At 43.3% G+C, this 19,544-nt stretch overlaps 1 protein-coding gene across 3 annotated transcripts in view; it reads left to right on the top strand.

Annotated features, from left to right (window-relative positions):
- The window catches only part of LOC141096343 (complement factor H-related protein 1-like), a 511,185-nt gene that overhangs the window by 307,232 nt on the left and 184,409 nt on the right, over positions 1 to 19,544 (top strand). For all 3 annotated transcript variants that reach the window (XM_073582884.1, XM_073582883.1, XM_073582882.1), the window contains one exon: positions 4,231 to 4,410. In XM_073582884.1, coding sequence (XP_073438985.1) covers positions 4,231 to 4,410 — 180 coding nt within the window. The remainder of the gene's footprint in view (positions 1 to 4,230; positions 4,411 to 19,544) is intronic.

The raw sequence follows: 19,544 nt of genomic DNA, 5'->3' as shown, positions 1-19,544 counted from the left end.
CTTTATTTTTATATAGCGCTAACATATTCCGCAGCGCTTTACAGTTTTGCACACATTTTCATCACTGTCCCCGATGGGGCTCACAATCTAAATTCCCTATCAGTATGTCTTTGGAGTGTGGGAGGAAACCGGAGTGCCCGGAGGAAACCCACGCAAACACGGGGAGAACATACAAACTCCTTGCAGATGTTGTCCTAGGTGGGATTCGAACCCAGGACTCCAGCGCTGCAAGGCTGCAGCGCTAACCACTGAGCCACCGTGCTGCCCAGCTGCAACGGGCAAAACCCAGTGATCGTTGATCGTTGTAGTATTCACTGTTATACTAACTCTTTATAAACAACCCGCTAACTCTTGCTCTGCCTCCTGCTCATCACTGCATCCCGCGTTTCTGCTAGTAGCCTACACAACCTCCCGAAATTTAATGGGAATAACACTATGCTATGGAGCTGGACTGAGCATATTAGCGTATTAGGCGAATGATGATGATGCATCCCATGGTTCCTGCCCTACAGGCAGAGCTGGCCATGATGGCTTTGGACGGAGAGGCAAGGGACTCAGTTCTGCTATGACCCCCCCGACTGCGGGAAACTTTTGGAAAAGTACTGCGCATACTAGAGGAGACATATGGGGACCCCACTGATGAAGATGAATTACGCATGTGGTTGTAATGGAGGGGGAGACGGTGACCCAGTACATGAACGTACTACAGGAGATCCACATTGCCATATACAGGAATGACGGCATGGGCATAGGGTCGACTGGCATAGTGTTGCGGGACCAGTTGATGATGAGATTGAGAAAGGTGCTGCTGAAGCAGGCCCTGCGAGAGCGTTTGTAGGTGAATCCGCGCATGACCTTTGCAGAAGTTGGTAGTGAGGCACGCGCGTGCGAGCAAGAGCAGGGGGTGACATTCAGTGAAGGTCCGGAGCGGAAAGGTATCTGTGAATCTAGTCACTGAACCAGGATGGGTAGAAGACTTGCGGGAGATTTAAGGTATGCGGGAAAACCTGATGGAAGCTAAAAAGAAGGTAATCACATTAAGTTTACCTGGGTGCAGAACCATTCTAGAACCGCGACGGGGCGTGAGAACATATTGTTGGGAGGAACTCCCTATATGTTATCTTTGCAGAAAACTGGGACATGTGGCCCGGGTCTGTCCTCACCAAGGACAGCCTCTTCAGCGTTGCCCGTTAAACTAGGAGGCTCCGAGGCTGCGGGATGCCACCTGGAGCCAGAACAGTCAGAAAGGAGTCACAGTAGTCCCATCAATTTAGTTTCTGTATGTCCTCTAGTCTGGGCCGAAATGGATGGATGGACCATCCGCTGTCTGGTAGATAACTGCTCACAAGTGACTACAATGCCTGAGACATACTTTAAAATACATTTCCCTGAAGCAATGAGGCCCGAGTGGGGCCCGGTCATAAAGTTGACAGCTGCTAATCAGTTGCCCATCCTGGTCACAGGGGTGTCCTGGATGCAGATCAAGGTCTGTGGCAAAGACCTGGGCCGCAAAGATGTGGTGCTAACTGCGAGGGACACAGAACATGGATATGCTGTCACTCTGGAGATGAATGTGCTTAAGGAGTTCAGGAGTCTTCTCAATAATGAGTCCCCAGACGTGTTTTTGAAACAATGCAGTCCGTGAATGCCTCAAAGAGAAGTATTTCAACAGTTGATCAGGATGGCTCAAGCACAAGAGGCCTCCTGTGATGGAAAGGTGCTGGGAAAAGTGGTTATTGCGGCTGCAAACAGTCTTGTAATACCATCGGGGCAAACCGTGCTCTCCTTACTTGTCCGGGCTTGCACTTCTCTGGAGAGGGATGAGATACAATTAGAACTGGCCATTATGGATACCCCCAGGACTCCTGGTTGCCAGGACCCTGGCAACTGTACATGATGGAATGATACCCGTGAGGTGCGTAAATTTGAGAGAGGACAATCTGACACCCCCCCCAGAAATGAAGTAGTGCAAATTGTAGGTATGCCGGAGGAACAAATGCCACTTCAGGCCATTCAGTTGATGGCAAAGAAGACCCATGGACCGTGACTATAGAGATGTCCCTAGGGTCAGAATTTCAACAACAGCAAAAAGGGCGTCATATTTTGGAACAAATACGGGCTGAATTAATAGAGCTCACACCGCAACAAGTACAGCAAGTGGAAGCCTTACTCGGACGTTACCAAGACGTTTTTGCACATCATGAGGACGATTTTGGCTGCACCACCACAATCACATGCGAGATCCCAACCGGTAGTGCTGCGCCCATAAGAGAACGCTATCGTCAAATTCCTCTGCAGAACTATCAGGAGGTAAAAGGGATGCTGACCCAGATGCTACAGAACGGTGTCATCCGAGAGAGTCAAAGTCCGTGGGTTGCTCCCATTGTTCTAGTAGGGAAAAAAGATGGCACTCTGTGCTTCGGCGTGGACTATCGCAAAATTAATGCCTACACTATGTGAGATTCATACCCACTACCTCATATTGAAGAGTCTCTGTCCGCACTGGGAAGCGTGAGATACTTTTCCACGTTAGACCTCGCCAGTGGTTATTGGCAAGTGCTGATGTCTGAACATGACCGAGCAAAGACGGCCTTCATACTACCCATGGGCCTGTATGAGTTCAACCGGATGCCGTTCGGTCTTGCCAATGCTCCTGGTACTTTTCAGCATCTTGTATTTCTGCGTCCCCAGCCCCGCAGTGTGAATACTTCATAACACACTGCGGGGCGAGATCTGGGGATGCAGAAACACGCAGGCACGATAGCCTGATGGCAGTTCCCAGGCAGTGCGCACTGCACATGCCCGAGAACTGTTGTCACAGCGCAGGCGCCGGACAACATGTAACAGCAAATACAAAAGAAGGAGGCGGTGCAGGGACACTATAGAGGGGTGTTGATGGACAGCTGGGAGGCGGCTTATACAGAGGGACATTCCATACCTCTGTAACAGGATGCAGGTTTGAGGAACTATTTATAAAAGTCTATATTTTTGCGTTAATGGGGGTGAGAAACAGAAGAGCCACCTTCACAGTGTTAGGAACGGAGGAACGCACTAAATATTAAATAATAGAGAGTGTGTTCACAGCCCGGGGTCCACCGTGCAGAGGTGTTAAACTGCTGCTCTAATAATGGCGGATGCACAATTTGGTGGTATATTGCACACGGGTTGAACGTCACCTGGTGTGCACTGGGCATACTCTGCTATCTTCACAGAGACCTAATGTATTAACACAAATGCTGAACCTGTTGGACTCACAGGTCTCAGAGAAATGCACGCACGGTATATGGTCACAGGAGCTGGGCCCAAGGCAGCGGGTCTTTCTAGACCTACCGTGCGTGCGGCGTGGCTATCGCGGACACCCTAAAGTGTTGCTGACCGCAGTGCGACGACTGACACAGCTGCTATACAACAATGCCCAGGAGGGACGCACTGTCGGACGCTAGCTCTGTGGAGATGAGCACTGTTGCTTGTAGCATGCCACTGACTGGCACTGACTCTAAGGCTAAGTCCCTATCCACACACGTAATATCAGAGGGAGGGGATCTTAATGAGTCATTCGCAGGTTCATGCATCCATCATCATTCACACAGTAGCAATTAGAGACTATACTAGCGCATGGCCGAGCAGCCATGCGGACCTTTTATAGCCGTGCGCTTCCGGGACCTTCCAGATCTCTGAGATGGATCAATCAGATCAGGAGAAGGACCTGAGCACGTGACTCCCGATCTCCAACGGGAGATCGTCTCGTGAGCATGCCCAGTAGCGCGATGAGAGGACTTAGCCACTGGGGTGGCTTGCTGCAGTACAGCCTGCGCTGCTATTGCTGACCCAGAGGAAGCAATAACAGCCAGTCCTACAGAACTGGTCTGAGCAGAGCATCTGGAACGCCGAGACTGCTGTGCAGGCTCTTGAGCGGTTGGAGGAGAATGGGAGACTGCTGGATGTAAGGCTCTGGATTCCTGCTGTGCAGCTGCAGGGACCTGATGCCTACCACAGAGAATGCAGCCTTAGTACTGCTGAAGGTGGCTCTTTTAGTTAAAAACACCCTGGGGGTGACAGGTTCCCTTTAAGGCCAAATTAGCTTCTTCACTAAGTGGTTGAAAATCTATTGTTGACAAAAAATGTAGGATTTTTTTCATGATAAGAAGCAATGTTTCAGCATGATAAAAAATGTAGTATTAGATTGTTAAATTCAATACTTATTAATAAAACCTTTGTATTTAACTTTAGAAAAAAGAAAGAAATGTCCTATTGCACATAATCCAAAAAATACTGAAATCATAGATCTAAAGGAAGCTTATTACAGCAATGATGAAGTTACCATGAAGTGCAAAAGAGGATATAGGATGTACGGTTCCGCAACAATCCGTTGTATCGACGGAAAATGGGAACAACCTCCAGAGTGCTATGGTGAGTTTGTTTGCTTTCAGATGTACTTTTTCCATGTCCTGTATAGATTTTATTATATTTTATACCCAAAATGTTCTGTCGTTTAACCCCTTCACCCCCAAGGGTGGTTTGCACGTTCATGACCGGGCCAATTTTTACAATTCTGACCACTGTACCTTTATGAGGTCATAACTCTGGAACGCTTCCATGGATCCCGGTGATTCTGACATTGTTTTCTCGTGACATATTGTACTTCATGTTAGTGGTAAAATTTCATTCAAATAACTTGTGTTTATTTGTGAGAAAAACGGAAATTTGGCGAAAATTTTGAAAATTTCGCAATTTTCCAACTTTGAATTTCTATGCCCTTAAATCACAGAGATACGGCACACAAAAAACTTGATAACTAACATTTCCCACATGTTTACTTTACATCAGCACAATTTTGGAACCAAAATTTTTTTTTGTTAGGAAGTTATAAGGGTTAAAATTTGACCAGCGATTTCTTATTTTTACAAGACCATTTTATTTTTAGGACCACATCACATTTGAAGCCACTTTGAGGGGTCTATATGATAGAAAATACCCAAAAGTGACACCATTCTAAAAACTGCACCCCTTAAAGTGCTCAAAACCACATTCAAGAAGTTTATTAACCCTTTAGGTGCGTCACAGGAATTTTTTTGAATATTTAAAAAAAAATAAACATCTAACTTTTTTTCATAAAAAAAATACTTCAGGTTCAATTTTTTTTATTTTACCAAGGGTAACAGGAGAAATTGGACTGCAAAAGTTATTGTGCAATTTGTCCTGAGTACGCAGATACCTGATATGTGGGGGGGAACCACTGTTTCGGTGCATGGCAGAGCTCAGAATGGAAGGAGCGCCGTTTGACTTTTTCAATGCAAAATTGGCTGGAATTCAGATTGGACGCCATGTCACGTTTGGAGAGTCCCTGATGTACCTAAACAGTGGAAACCCCCCACAAATGACACCATTTTGGAAACTAGACCCCCTAAGGAACTTATCTAGATGTGTGGTGAGAACTTTGAACCCCCATGGGCTTCACAGAAGTTTATAACATAAAGCCATACAATTAAAAAATCATATTTTTTCCACAAAAATGATCTTTTCACCCTCAATTCTTATTTTTCCAAGGGTAACAGGACCCTAAAAGTTATTGTGCAATTTGTCCTGAGTACGCTGATACCCCACATGTGGAGGTAAACCACTATTTGGGCGCATGGCAGAGCTCGGAAGGGAAGCAGCGCCATTTGACATTTTTGGCTGGAATTGAGATCGGACACCATGTCGCGTTTGGAAAACTCCTGATGTACCAAAACAGTGGAAACCCCCCACAAATGACACCATTTTGGAAACTAGACCCCCTAAGGAACTTATCTAGATGTGTGGTGAGCACTTTGACCCCCCCAGTGCTTCACAGAAGTTTATAATGCCCGTGCGTGAAAATAAAAAATTCGTATTTTTTCCACAAACATGATCTTTTAGTCACCATTTTTTTATTTTCCCAAGGGTACCAGGAGAAATTGGACCCCAAAAGTTGTTGTCCAATTTGTCCTGAGTATGCTGATACCCCATATGTGGGAGAAAACTACTGTATGGGCACACGTCGGGGCTCGGAAGGGAAGTAGTGACGTTTTGGAATGCAGACTTTGATGGAATGGTCTGCGGGTGTCATGTTGCCTTTAGAGAGCCCCTAATGTACCTAAACAGTGGAAACCCCCCACAAATGACACCATTTTGTAAACTAGACCCCCCCAAGGAACTTATCTAGATGTGTGTTGAGCACTTTGAACCCCCCAGTGCTTCACAGAAGTTTATAACGCCCGGGCGTGAAAATAAAAAAATTCGTATTTCTTCCACAAACATGATCTTTTAGTCACCATTTTTTTATTTTCCCAAGGGTACCAGGAGAAATTGGACCCCAAAAGTTGTTGTCCAATTTGTCCTGAGTATGCTGATACCCCATATGTGGGAGAAAACTACTGTATGGGCACACGTCGGGGCTCGGAAGGGAAGTAGTGACGTTTTGGAATGCAGACTTTGATGGAATGGTCTGCGGGTGTCATGTTGCCTTTGGAGAGCCCCTAATGTACCTAAACAGTGGAAACCCCACACAAATGACCCCATTTTGAAAACTAGACCCACTAAGGAACTTATCTAGATGTGAGGTGAGCACTTTGAACCCCCAAGGGCTTCACAGAAGTTTATAATGCCAGGGCATGAAAATAAAAAAATCTTATTTTTTCCAGAAACATGATCAATTAGTCCCCAATTTTTTCATTTTCCCAAGGGTAACAGGAGAAATTGGACCCCCAAAAGTTGTTGTCCAATTTGGCCTGAGTACGCTGACACCCCATATGTGGGAGAAAACTACTGTATGGACACACGTCGGGGCTCGGAAGGGAAGCAGTGACGTTTTGGAATGCAGACTTTGATGGAATGGTCTGCGGGTGTCATGTGCGTTTGGAGAGCCCCTGATGTACCTAAACTATTGAAACTCCCCACAAGTGACCCCATTTTGGACACTAGACCCCCCACGGAACTTATCTAGATGTGTGGTGAGCACTTTGAACCCCCAAGTGCTTCACAGAAGTTTATAACACTCGGACATGAAAATAAAAAAATCATTTTTTTCCACAAAAATGATATTTTTGCCCCCAATTTTTTATTTTCCTAAGGGTAACAGGAGAAATTGGACCCCAAAAATTGTTTTGCAATTTGTCCTGAGTAGGCTGATACCCTACATGTGGGGGTAAAACACTGTTTGGGCGCATGGCAGAGCTTGGAAGGGAAGGAGCACCATTTGACTTTTTCAACTCAGAATTGGCTGGAATTGAGATCAGACGCCATGTTGCATTTGGAGAGCCCCTGATGTGCCCAAACAGTGGAAACCCCCCAATTATAACTCCAACCCTAACCCCAACACACCCCTAACCCTAATCTGAGCCCTAACCCTAGCCCTAACCCTAGCCCTAACCCTAGCCCTAACCCTAGCCCTAACCCTAACCCTAGCCCTAGCCCTAACCCTAATGGGAAAATGGAGATAAATACTTTTTTTTTAATTTTATTATTTTTCCCTAACTAAGGGGGTGATGACGGGGGGTTTGATTTACTATTTATGGCGGTTTTTATGTTTGGCAGCTGTCGCACGCTAAAAGACGCTTTTTATTGTAAAAATAGTTTTTGCATCACCACATATTGAGAGCTATAATTTTTCCGTATTTTGACTCACCGAGTCATGTGAGGTCTTATTTTTTGCAGGACGAGTTGACGTTTTTATTGGTACCATTTTCGGGCACGTGACATTTTTTGATCGCTTTTTATTCCTATTTTTGGGACACAGAATGAACAAAAACCATCGTTTCATGAATTTCTTTTGGGGGGGGTGCGTTTACACCGTTCCGCGTGTGGTAAAATTGATAAAGCGGTTTTATTCCTCGGGTCAGTACGGTTACAGCGATACCTCATTTAGGTCGTTTTTTTATGTTTTTGTCGGTTTTATGCAATGAAAACTATTTTATATAAAAAATAATTATTTTTGTATCGCTTTATTCTGCGAGCTATAACTTTTTTATTTTTTTGCTGATGATGCTGTGTGGCAGCTCGTTTTTTGCGGGACAAGATGACATTTTCAGTGGTGCCATGGATATTTATATGAGTCTTTTTGATCGCACGTTATTACACTTTTTGTTTGGCGGTATGATAATAAATCATTATTTTTTGCTTCGTTTTTTATTTTTAGTTTTTAAGGGGTTCGCTAAAGGGGTTAACTAATGGGACAGTTTTATAGGGCGGGTCATTACGGACGCGACAATACCTAATATGTGTACTTTTATTGTTTTTTTTATTATTATTTCCAAAAAATGGATTTATTGGGGGAATATTTTTTTTTTTTTTTCTAATTTATTAGGCGATTTTTTTTTTAATTATTTTAACACTTTTTTTTTTTTTTTTTAGTTTATTAAATAGTCCCAGGTGGGACATCACTGTCCTGTGACAGATCGCTGATCTGTCACATCACAGATCACTGTGACAGATCAGCGATCTGACACAGGCACTGCAGAAGGCTTCCTCATGCCTGCGCTTTGCAGGCACTGAGGAAGCCAGCCTCCTCAGGCCCCCGAAGGCCCCCGTCGCCATCTTGGATTCGGGGTCCTGGAGGAAAGGAGCCCCCCGCAGCAGCGCTGCACATTGCGCTGCCGTGGGGGGCTCAGGGAAGCACGGAGGGAGCCCCATCCCTGCTGATGCTTCCCTTTAACCCCCGGTACACCGCGATCATGTTTGATCGCGGTGTGCAAGGGGTTAACGTGTCGGGGGCGGTCCGTGACCGCCCCTGACACATTGTTCCGGGTGTCAGCTGTGATAATCAGCTGACACCCGGCCGCGATCAACGGCGCTCACCACGTGGGCGCCGCTGATCGCGCTAGACGTACTATCCCGTCCATGGGCATAGGGGCCCAGGTCCCATGGACGGGATAGTACGTCGGATGGCAGAAAGGGGTTAATTTCACTACATATTTTACAGGGAACCCATGAAATGTATTACCAAAAAGCACCAAATATATGTGCAGTAGGTGAAATAAGTATTGAATATGTCACTAATTTTTTAAGTAAATCTATTTCTAAACAGTGTCAGACTGGGTTGCCAAGGGCCCACCAGTAACACTGACTTTGGTGTGGGGCCCACTTTTTCACCTGCATGCAAATATTACACTACCTTTTGTTCACAAATTTACCTACACCTCAATCTACTATATAAAGCTCAAGTGTGTGTGTATGTATGTATGTATGTATGTATGTATGTATGTATGTGTGTGTGTGTGTGTGTGTGTGTATGTGTGTATATGTCCGGGATAGGTATCCGCACCGTCGCAGCTACAGCCACAAAATTTTGCACAGTCACACGTCTGGACCCCGAGAGCGTCCTAGGCTATGTTGTGAGGCAAAATTTTAACCCCGCGCGTTCCAATTCACCAAACAATTTTGCCCCTGTCTACATACTGGGGAAAAAGTGTGTGCGCGTCAAGCCCCACCCCTCATTATGATGTCACAATGGTTGCCATGGAGACGCTGATGTCATCATAGGTTGCAAGCCCCGCCGCTCATTATGATGTCATAATGATTGACTATGGAATGGAGGATGTGTGATGGGTATATTGGCACTTTACTATGGGATGGAGGATATGTATGACGGGTATATAGGCACGGTACTATGGGATGGAGGATGTGTGATGGGTATATAGGCACTGAACTATGGGATGGAGGATATGTATGACGGGTATATGGGCATGGGACTATGGGATGGAGGATATGTATGATGGGTATATGGGCATGGGACTATAAGATGAAGGATGTGTGATAGGTATATGGGCACTCGACTATGGGATGGCGAATATGTATGATGGGTATATTGGCATGGGACTATGGGATGGAGGATGTGTGATGGGTATATGGGCATGGGACTATGGGATGGAGGATATGTGATGGGTATATGGGCACTCGACTATGGGATGGAGGATATGTATGATGGGTATATGGGCACGAGCCTATGGGATGGAGGATATGTATGATGGGTATATGGGCACGAGCCTATGGGATGGAGGATATGTATGATGGGTATATGGGCACGGGCCTATGGGATGGTGGATAAGTATGATGGGTATATGGGCACGGGACTATGGGATGGAGGATAATTATAATTTGTTATAACTAACCACAGTTAGTTGCCTTGCCCGGGCAGCGACGGGCTCTTCAGCTAGCATAATAATAAACTTGGTAGTTTGGTAAATGAAGGATGAGATGCTGTTTCTCTTTTTTACAGATTGTATAAAGTGAATTATGTCAAGTACGGCCCATTTAGTAGAATTGGGGGTCCATGTCTGCACAGTGGCCCACCGGGGGATTCTCCTGTTCCCCTATGGGCCAGTCTGAGCCTGTTTCTAAAGGTGTTATTGACATAAAATTCTCATCAGATGCTGTTAACAGCCCATCCAATTCACACAGGCAAAGAAATCAAACCAAAGCTGTCCATAAATTTACTTATGTGTAATAATAAGAAATGACACAGGGAAAAAGTATTGAACACGCTTACTGAAATTTTAATAATGTTTTGTACAAAAGCCTTTGTTGGTGATGACAACTTCAAGACACCTCCTGCATAGAAAAACTAGCTGCTTGTATTGCTCAGGTGTGATTTTGGCCCATTTCACACAAACTCTCTTCAAATCCTGACGTTTCCGAGGGCTCCTTCTGTGAACTCTGAGCTTTAATTTGTTCCATACGTTTTCTATTAGATTCAGGTCAGGTGATTGGCTGGGCCAAAACAAAAAGGATTTTACAAAACAGAGCTTTTCGTACAAGACTAACTGAAAAAATCCCTATTGAAATATAACTTTTATTAAGTACAAAAATAACAATATAAAATTGCACAGATGTCCCCTATTATAAAGCCTAGTAAAAAACGGGCTAAGATAAGGTATAACAGTCACACCAAATCTAACCAGCTGAATCTGCCAATCCAATCAAGTGGTCAGAAAAACCTGAATCATAGCAGTTAAAAACTGCACAATACTATTATAGCCCAAAAACCTCAAAAAACGGAAAAAAAAGGGAAATGGACATAAAGAAGATGTATAAAAATTGATAATACGTGCTACCATCTGATAACAATTTCACTCAGCCGATGTGAAGAAAAGAGTGACCTGGCCCTATACAAAATGACTATCTGAACACCTACCTAGGTGTGGAGGTTGGCACCCTAAGAAATACGAGAATGGCGCCCCCGCTCGTGCGATGGCTATCCCTAATCTCCTATATCATCCTATAAGACGACAGATTAGAAACAGAGGGCCAGATGGCCTGTATCCATTTGCTGAGAATATCTTCATGAATGCAGTAAAGCAGATTTAATCATATATGCATGTGAGGAAAGGTAGAAAGTCCAGACAGTCTGAATATAGATGCATAATGCTCACACACAGTAGAGCCAATTACATATAAATTTGTAGCAAATTATGCCCTTTCCCAAAACCACTATGTTATGTATATGAAGTATATATAAATTGTCACATCAAGTACCCAGATAAAAACCTGCCCATTAAACACAATGATGAATCAATGGTAGGTAAACAGGAAAGGCTTATCTGATAACAAATTGTCAGAAATCATGAAAGCAATCAAAGACACCACTGAATATCCCAGATTTTCAAGTCTAAGTGTAAATTAGTAGGGGTACTACAGCCACTCCATCATACCCCTAGTTTAAATCACCAGATACTGACAACAATAAGCCCATTCATGGAAAAAAAACAAAAAACAGTACTTACCTGTGAATATATACTCCTTCATAATGATATCCATAAGGTCCATGATAACATCATTCCTCAGATATAGTCCGCACACTCTCAACGCATTTCCCCCTACTGCGGGTTCATCAGGAGAGATGCATATTGGTCAGAACGGTCTGGCAGTGGAGACTAATCCAATTGATGAGGCTGCACCTGTAACTTACCACTCCCCCTTATACAACTGTATCACTCCCAGCATTTCCTGCTTTCAGACTAACGTCATCACCTGGTGCCACAACACTAGAAGCACAATGTATGTTTACCTGCAGATTGTGTCCTCACATTCTCACTGCACATGTCCATTCAGTGTCCAGACGCTAGAGGAGTCACATGATCAGCTCACAGCATTTGCTGCTCTCACACTGACGTCAGCACCTGCGCACACAGCGCTAGAGGCACACAGTATGTTTTCCTACCAATACCATTGTGTCCTCATTGTTTCATTGCGCATGTCCACTCAGTGTCTAGACGCTGGGAGAGTCACATGATCAGGCTACAGTCACCACAATATCCATCATTGCGCAGATGCAGTGTAGTCACATAGGAGCATATTACAGCTCATAAGCAGCGTCCTCAATTCTGAAGTACGCAAGATCAGATCTATAGGGACGTTTTTCTTCATGCATTATACCTGAGCATGCTCTACATCCCGCGAGTGCATACAGTAGATAAATTTACTCCTATAATGCATTATCCTAATACGGAAATGCACATGCCCTACACTGTGAGGCTATTTACCTATATTCCTCGCACAAAAAGAGCATTATTACATTAAGCTCGATACATATAAACAGTGACTACCACCGCACATATTACATAAATAGGCAGAGTTTATATATACTTAATGTTCAACCAAAAACACACATAGGATCATGATTTATAATTTTAGATCTCTTATATACCCATCAGGATTATAAAATTTTTCATTCATTTTAACCTCATGCCCAGAACCATAGTATATACAGTGACTGTAAATAAGGGTAGGAACTAACATTTGGGGTACATTCTAATCAAGTATCATATCCTAATTATAATAAAAGACTGGGTCACAAGACCTAGTCACTGGCATGGCTTCATGATAATGGACAAGGAATCAAATGAAACAACAGTAATTCTGTTGTTCATTAAGGCCATCCGGCACAAGAGTACGTAGTCTAAATATCCACTGACATTCCTTTTTTAATAATGACTTATCCCAGTTCCCCCCCACCCCTTGGGTTACGCCGCACTACCTCAAGGACACAGAAGGACACAGCTTTTGGATCATTATGATGTTCTAATTTAATATGTCTCGCCAGGGGTGTATCTCTCTCATGTTTTATGTCTCCTAAATGTTCCCCCACTCGTCTACGCAATTCCCTTTTGGTTTTTCCTATATAATTACGTGGACAGGAACATGTGGCCATGTAGACTACACCTTCTGTTTTGCAGTTTGCAAAGTCTCGCATATAGTAAACATTTCCCGATGTAGTACCTTTGAATGATTTTCCTCTACTGATCCAAGGACAGAATTTGCAAGTGCCACATTTAGGCTGCTTTCACACCTCCGGTGTGTTTGTTCCGGTGGCGTGCGGCGGAAAGCCGGACCGCCGGATAAGGCCTGCAGCGGTGACACCGGATGCAGATGCGGCGCCTGATCCGGCTTGGAAAGCATTTAAAGGAGCCACACCGGGAACGAGAGAGGCAGTGGTATGCGGGGGGGAAAGAGATACACTCGCTCGCCGGGCACTTGTGGATTAAACCTCACAGTGTCCGCGCATGCGCTGTTGAAAAAGTCGTTCCGGCACTGCAAAAAAAGTTGCAGACGTTTTTTGCTGACGCCGGATGGCGCAGGTTTGCCGTTTCCGGCTAAAAACGGAATGCTGCATGTCCATCCGGCACGATGCAGCAATCATTAAATTTAATGTGCCAAAACCGGATCCAAATCCGGATCCGGTTTTCACACTTTTCGCCGCATCGTGCCGGATTAAAAAAGCCGGATGTGTGAAAGCAGCCTTAAACGTGCCACATGGCTTAAAATCCAGCCACGTGCCTTCTGGTCTCGGTTTATTGTACACACTATGAACCAACCTATCCCGTATGGATCTCCCCTTCCTGTATGTTATCCGGGGTGTAGGTGGAATGACATCTCTCAGTTCTGGGTCCATCTTTAAGATTCCCCAGTGTCTCCACAGTATACCCTGCACCTCATTAGATCTGTCATCAAACATGCCTATAATTCTCATTATATCTGATGACTCCTCCTTTTGGATTGGATGTAGTAAATCATGACGATTACATCCTACCGCATGATCCCATGCTTTATTTATTACATCCCTTGGATACCCTCCCTGCCGGAACTTCCACCCCAGGTCATGTGCTTGTGTATCAAAATCTCACCCATCCGAGCAGTTCCTCTTAATGCGTAGAAATTGTCCCTTGGGTACTCCCCTTTTAAGAGGGCCAGGATGATAGCTGTCCCAACGCAGGAGGCTATTTGTGCAAGTAGGTTTTCTAAACGTCTTTGTGGTGATACCCCACTCTCCATTTTTGATTATCTGAAGGTCGAGAAACGTGATAGTCTCACTGTGTATTTCAGATGTAAACTGCATATTAATATCATTCTGGTTTAAACACGATATGAATCTATGAAAGTCACTTGGAGAACCAGACCACAGGATGAACACGTCATCAATAAATCTTGACCATAGGAGGATATGCGGGTACCACCATGCTTCCTCCAGGAAGACCTTGGTCTCCTCCCACCAGCCCAGGAAGAGATTTGCATAAGATGGTGCACAAGGACTCCTCATAGCGGTCCCCCTGAGCTGGTGGTAGGTCTTGCCATTGAAGAGGAAGTAGTTATGATTAAGGATATACACCAACAATTCCACCACAAAGTTATGTGCCACTAACTGCGACTTCACTCCCCTGACACCTGCCAAATGTGGAATATTACTGTACAAAGCTTCAACATCTATTGATGCTAGATATGTCTCTGAACTGATATTAATACCCTCAAGTTTAACGTGTCTCTTAGATAAGATGGTAATGACGTAACAAATGGGCGCAGGATCTTATCAATATACGTCCCAATGTTTTGACTCATTGAATCAACCCCCGAGACAATGGGCCGTCCTTTCAAGGGATTGACCCCCTTGTGAATTTTTGGTAGACAGTAAAAGACAGGTGTCAGGGGAGAGGAGGGACAAAGAAAATCAAATTCATTCTTGGTAATCAGTCTCAAGTCCAGGCCAGTCATCAGAATATCTCTAAGTTTGTCCATATATTGAGAAGTAGGATCATGTTCTAGAACTTCATATGTATCTCTGTCCCTCAACAATGAGTGACACATGTCAGTGTACTGTTCATGGTCCATAATAACTAGGTTGCCCCCTTTGTCAGAGGGCTTTATTACGATCTCCTTCTTATTAATCTCCAATAGATTGAGTGCTGTCATCTCGGTCTCAGTGAGATTCGATACCCTTTCCCCTTTTGATATATTGGGATTAATTTTAGTCTATTCTTCTTTCACAACCTTCAAGAAAATATCAATGCAATCCACCTCATCCCCAGGGGGCAACCTAGTATTTTTGAGCTTAAGAGATGTAAATGGACCCATGGTTTCATCACGTTCATTTTCCACCAATAGGTCGGTTAATGTATTCATAGTTTCTAGATCATCAATGGAAATTCCCAGTCTATCACATTTCTCTCTATCTTTCTGGAAGATAGAACTTGTGCCATTTGAGTTTTCGTCCAAAAAGGTTGATATCCTTAACCTAACTAAAGGGGTCATAACTGGTAGTGGGTACAAATGACAAGCTCTTCAAAAGGACCCTTGGTTCATCCAGAGACAGTATATAGTTACTAAGGTTAATGATTTGGTCAGGCCTTGGCCCCCTTAGATCTCTCTGTTTCTCAGTTGATAGCCTAGTGGGGCCTTCTGTTCCAAAAAAGAGGAGGATGCTACAGGCTATAATGAGGAAGATGGTTGTTGAGGTGTTGTACTTGCTCCATTTATCTGGTATTTATCTGGGTTGGTTGCCCTACTGATACCCCCACCTGTTGGGCCACACGCAAATCTCGGCCCTGCCATCTATGTCTGTTTCCTCTGCCTCTCTCCCTGCCCCTCTGTCTCCATCTACCTCTAGAGCTAGACCTCTCCCTATCAGAATTATCTGTCTCAGATGATGATATGTCTGTATATACCCTTAGTTGTGTGACCAGGAAGTTATAGGCTCTATTCTCTTTAAATTCGTTAAAGTCCCTAATGAATTGATTATGTTTCCTATCTTTGATTGTAGTCTGAAACTTTTCAATAGAAGTTTGGAGAATTGCCTCTCTCCTAGTAAAGTCTGGGTCCGATTTATATGTGAGGGTTTTCTCAATCAATTCATTCAATATTTTACCAGTGCGTTCAAAATTAATCTTCTCTTCCTCAACCAGGATTTTCAGAAACCTACATGAAGAGGCTACTGATTCCCTCTGCCATGCCTGTAGGAGTTGAGGACTCGCCAATCTGGGTGATGGAAAAATATTAATTGTTAGGCCACTCGGAATAATATTATTTTTAATATAATTTTCAAGGGCCTTGATCTCCCAAAATTATTTCACATTGTTCTTGTACCCTATATATAGATCTTTGAACAAGTTTTTGATGGATACCGACCCATTACTCATTGTTGGATAGCTGTCTGTGGAGAAGGCTTGATTAGCCTCCTCCACCCATTGTTCCATATTGATCGGTCCAGATAAGAAGCCAGCCATTTAACAATTAGACACCAACTTACAAGTATAATGTGAGCAAGGGTTACCTCTAACCGACTAACTGAAAAAACCCTATTAAAATATAACATTTATTAAGTACAAAAATAACAAAATAAAATTGCACAGATGTCCCCTATTATAAAGCCTAGTAAAAAACGGGCTATTGTATTGCTGGAAAGAGATAAGGTATAACAGTCAAATGAAATCTAAACAGCTGAATCTGCCAATCTAATCATATGGTCAGAAAAACCTGAATCATAGCAGTTAAAAACTGCACAATACTATTATAGCCCAAAAGACTCAAAAAACGGGAAAAAAAGGGAAATGGACATAAAGAAGATGTATAAAAATTGATAATACGTGCTACCATCTGATAACAATTTCACTCAGCCGATGAGAAGAAAAGAGTGACCTGGACCTATACAAAATGACTATCTGAACACCTCCCTAGGTGCGGAGGTTGGCACCCTAAGAAATACGAGAATGGCGCCCCCGCTCGTGTGATGGCTATCCCTAATCTCCTATATCATCCTATAAGACGACAGATTAGAAACAGAGGGCCAGATGGCCTGTGTCCATTTGCTTAGAATATCTTCATGAATGCAGTAAAGCAGATTTATACAATCATATATGCATGTGAGGAAAGGTAGAAAGTCCAGACAGTCTGAATAGATGCATAACACTCACACACAGTAGAACCAGTTCTTAGGGTGCCAACCTCCGCACCTAGGTAGGTGTTCAGATAGTCATTTTGTATAGGGCCAGATTACTTTTCTTCACATCGGCTGAGTGAAATTGTTATCAGATAGTAGCACGTATTATCAATTTTTATACATCTTCTTTATGTCCATTTCCCTTTTTTTCCGTTTTTTGAGGTTTTTGGGCTATAATAGTATTTTGCAGTTTTTAACTGCTATGATTCAGGTTTTTCTGACCATATGATTGGATTGGCAGATTTAGCTGGTTAGATTTGGTTTAACTGTTATACCTTATCTCTTTCCAGCAATACAATAGCCCGTTTTTTACTAGGCTTTATAATAGGGGACATCTGTGCAATTTTATATTGCTATTTTTGTACTTAATAAAAGTTATATTTTAATAGGCTTTTTTTCAGTTAGTCGGTTATAGGTAACCCTTGTTCACATTATACTGTACTTGTAAGTTAGTGTCTAATTTGTTAAATGGCTGGCTTCTTATCAGGACCAATCAATATGGAACAATGGGTGGAGGAGGCTAATCAAGCCTTCTCCACACAGAGCTATCCAACAACGAGTAGTGGGTCGGTATCCATCAAAAACTTGTTGAAAGATCTATATATAGGGTACAAGAACAATGTGAAATCATTTTGCAAGATCAAGGCCCTTGAAAATTATATTAAAAATAATATTGTTCCGAGTGGCCTAAGAATTAATATTTTTCCATCACCCAGATTGGCGAGTCCTCAAGTCCTACAGGCATGGCAGAGGGAATCAGCAGCCTCCTCATGTAGGTTTATGAAAATCCTGATTGAGCAAGAGAAGATTAATTTTGAACGCACTGGTAAAATATTGAATGAATTGATTGAGAAAACCCTCACATATGAATCGGACCCAGACTATACTAGGAGAGAGGCAATTCTCCAAACTTCTATTGGAAAGTTTCAGACTACGATCAAAGATAGGAAACATAATCAATTCATTAGGGACTTTAACGAATTTAAAGAGAATAGAGCCTATAACTTCCTGGTCACACAACCAATGGTATATACAGACATTTCATCATCTGAGACAGATAATTCTGATAGGGAGAGTTCTAGCTCTAGAGGTAGATGGAGACAGAGGCGCAGGGAGAGAGGCAGAGGAAACAGGCATAGATAGCAGGGCCGAGAATAGCGTGTGGCCCAACAGGTGGGGGTATCAGTAGGGCAACCAACCCAGATAAATACCCAGATAAATGGAGCAAGTACAACACCTCAACAACCATCTTCCTCATTATAGCCTGTAGCATCCTCCTCTTTTTTGGAACAGAAGGCCCCACTCTGTTATCAACTGAGAAACAGAGAGAACTAAGGGGGCCAAGGCCTGACCAAATCATTAACCTTAGTAATTATATACTGTCTCTGGATGAACAAAGGGTCCTTTTGAAGGGCTTGTCATTTGTACCCACTACCAGGTATGACCCCTTTAGTTGGGTTAAGGATATTAACCTTTTCGCATGAAAACTCAAATGGCACAAGTTCTATCTTCCAGAAAGATAGAGAGAAATGTGATAGACTGGGAATTGCCATTGATGATCTAGAAACTATGAATACATTAACCGACTTATTGGTGGAAAATGAACGTGATGAAACCATGGGTCCATTTACATCTCTTAAGCTCAAAAATACTAGGTTGCCCCCTGGGGTTGAGGTGGATTACATTGATATTTTCTTGAAGGTTGTGAAAAAAGAATTGACTAAAATTAATCCCAATATATCAAAAGGGGAAAGGGTATCGAATCTCACTGAGACCGAGATGACAGCACTTAATCTATTGGAGAATAATAAGGAGATCGTAATAAAGCCCTCTGAAAAAGGGGGCAACCTAGTTATTATGGACCATGAACAGTACACTGCCAGGTGTCACTCATTGTTGAGGGACAGAGATACATATGAAGCTCTAGAACATGATCCTACTTCTCAATATATGGACAAACTTAGAGATATTCTGATGACTGGCCTGGACTTGAGACTGATTACCAAGAATGAATTTGATTTTCTTTGTCCCTCCTCTCCCCTGACACCTGTCTTTTACTGTCCACCAAAAATTCACAAGAGGGTCAATCCCTTGAAAGGATGGCCCATTGTCTCGGGGGTTGATTCAATGAGTCAAAACATTGGGACGTATATTGATAAGATCCTGCCCCCATTTGTTACGTCATTACCATCTTATCTAAGAGACACGTCTGACCTTCTCGTTAAACTTGAGGGTATTAATATCAGTTCAGAGACATATCTAGCATCAATAGATGTTGAAGCTTTGTACAGTAATATTCCACATTTGGCAGGTGTCAGGGGAG

The sequence above is a fragment of the Dendrobates tinctorius genome, unplaced genomic scaffold, assembly GCF_039654945.1.
Source record: "Dendrobates tinctorius isolate UK_male_01 unplaced genomic scaffold, ASM3965494v1 ptg000074l, whole genome shotgun sequence".
NCBI classification, from domain to species: Eukaryota; Metazoa; Chordata; class Amphibia; order Anura; family Dendrobatidae; genus Dendrobates; species Dendrobates tinctorius.
The sequence above is the reverse complement of the archived record's forward strand: the minus strand, read 5'-3'. Positions and strand labels throughout refer to the sequence as shown.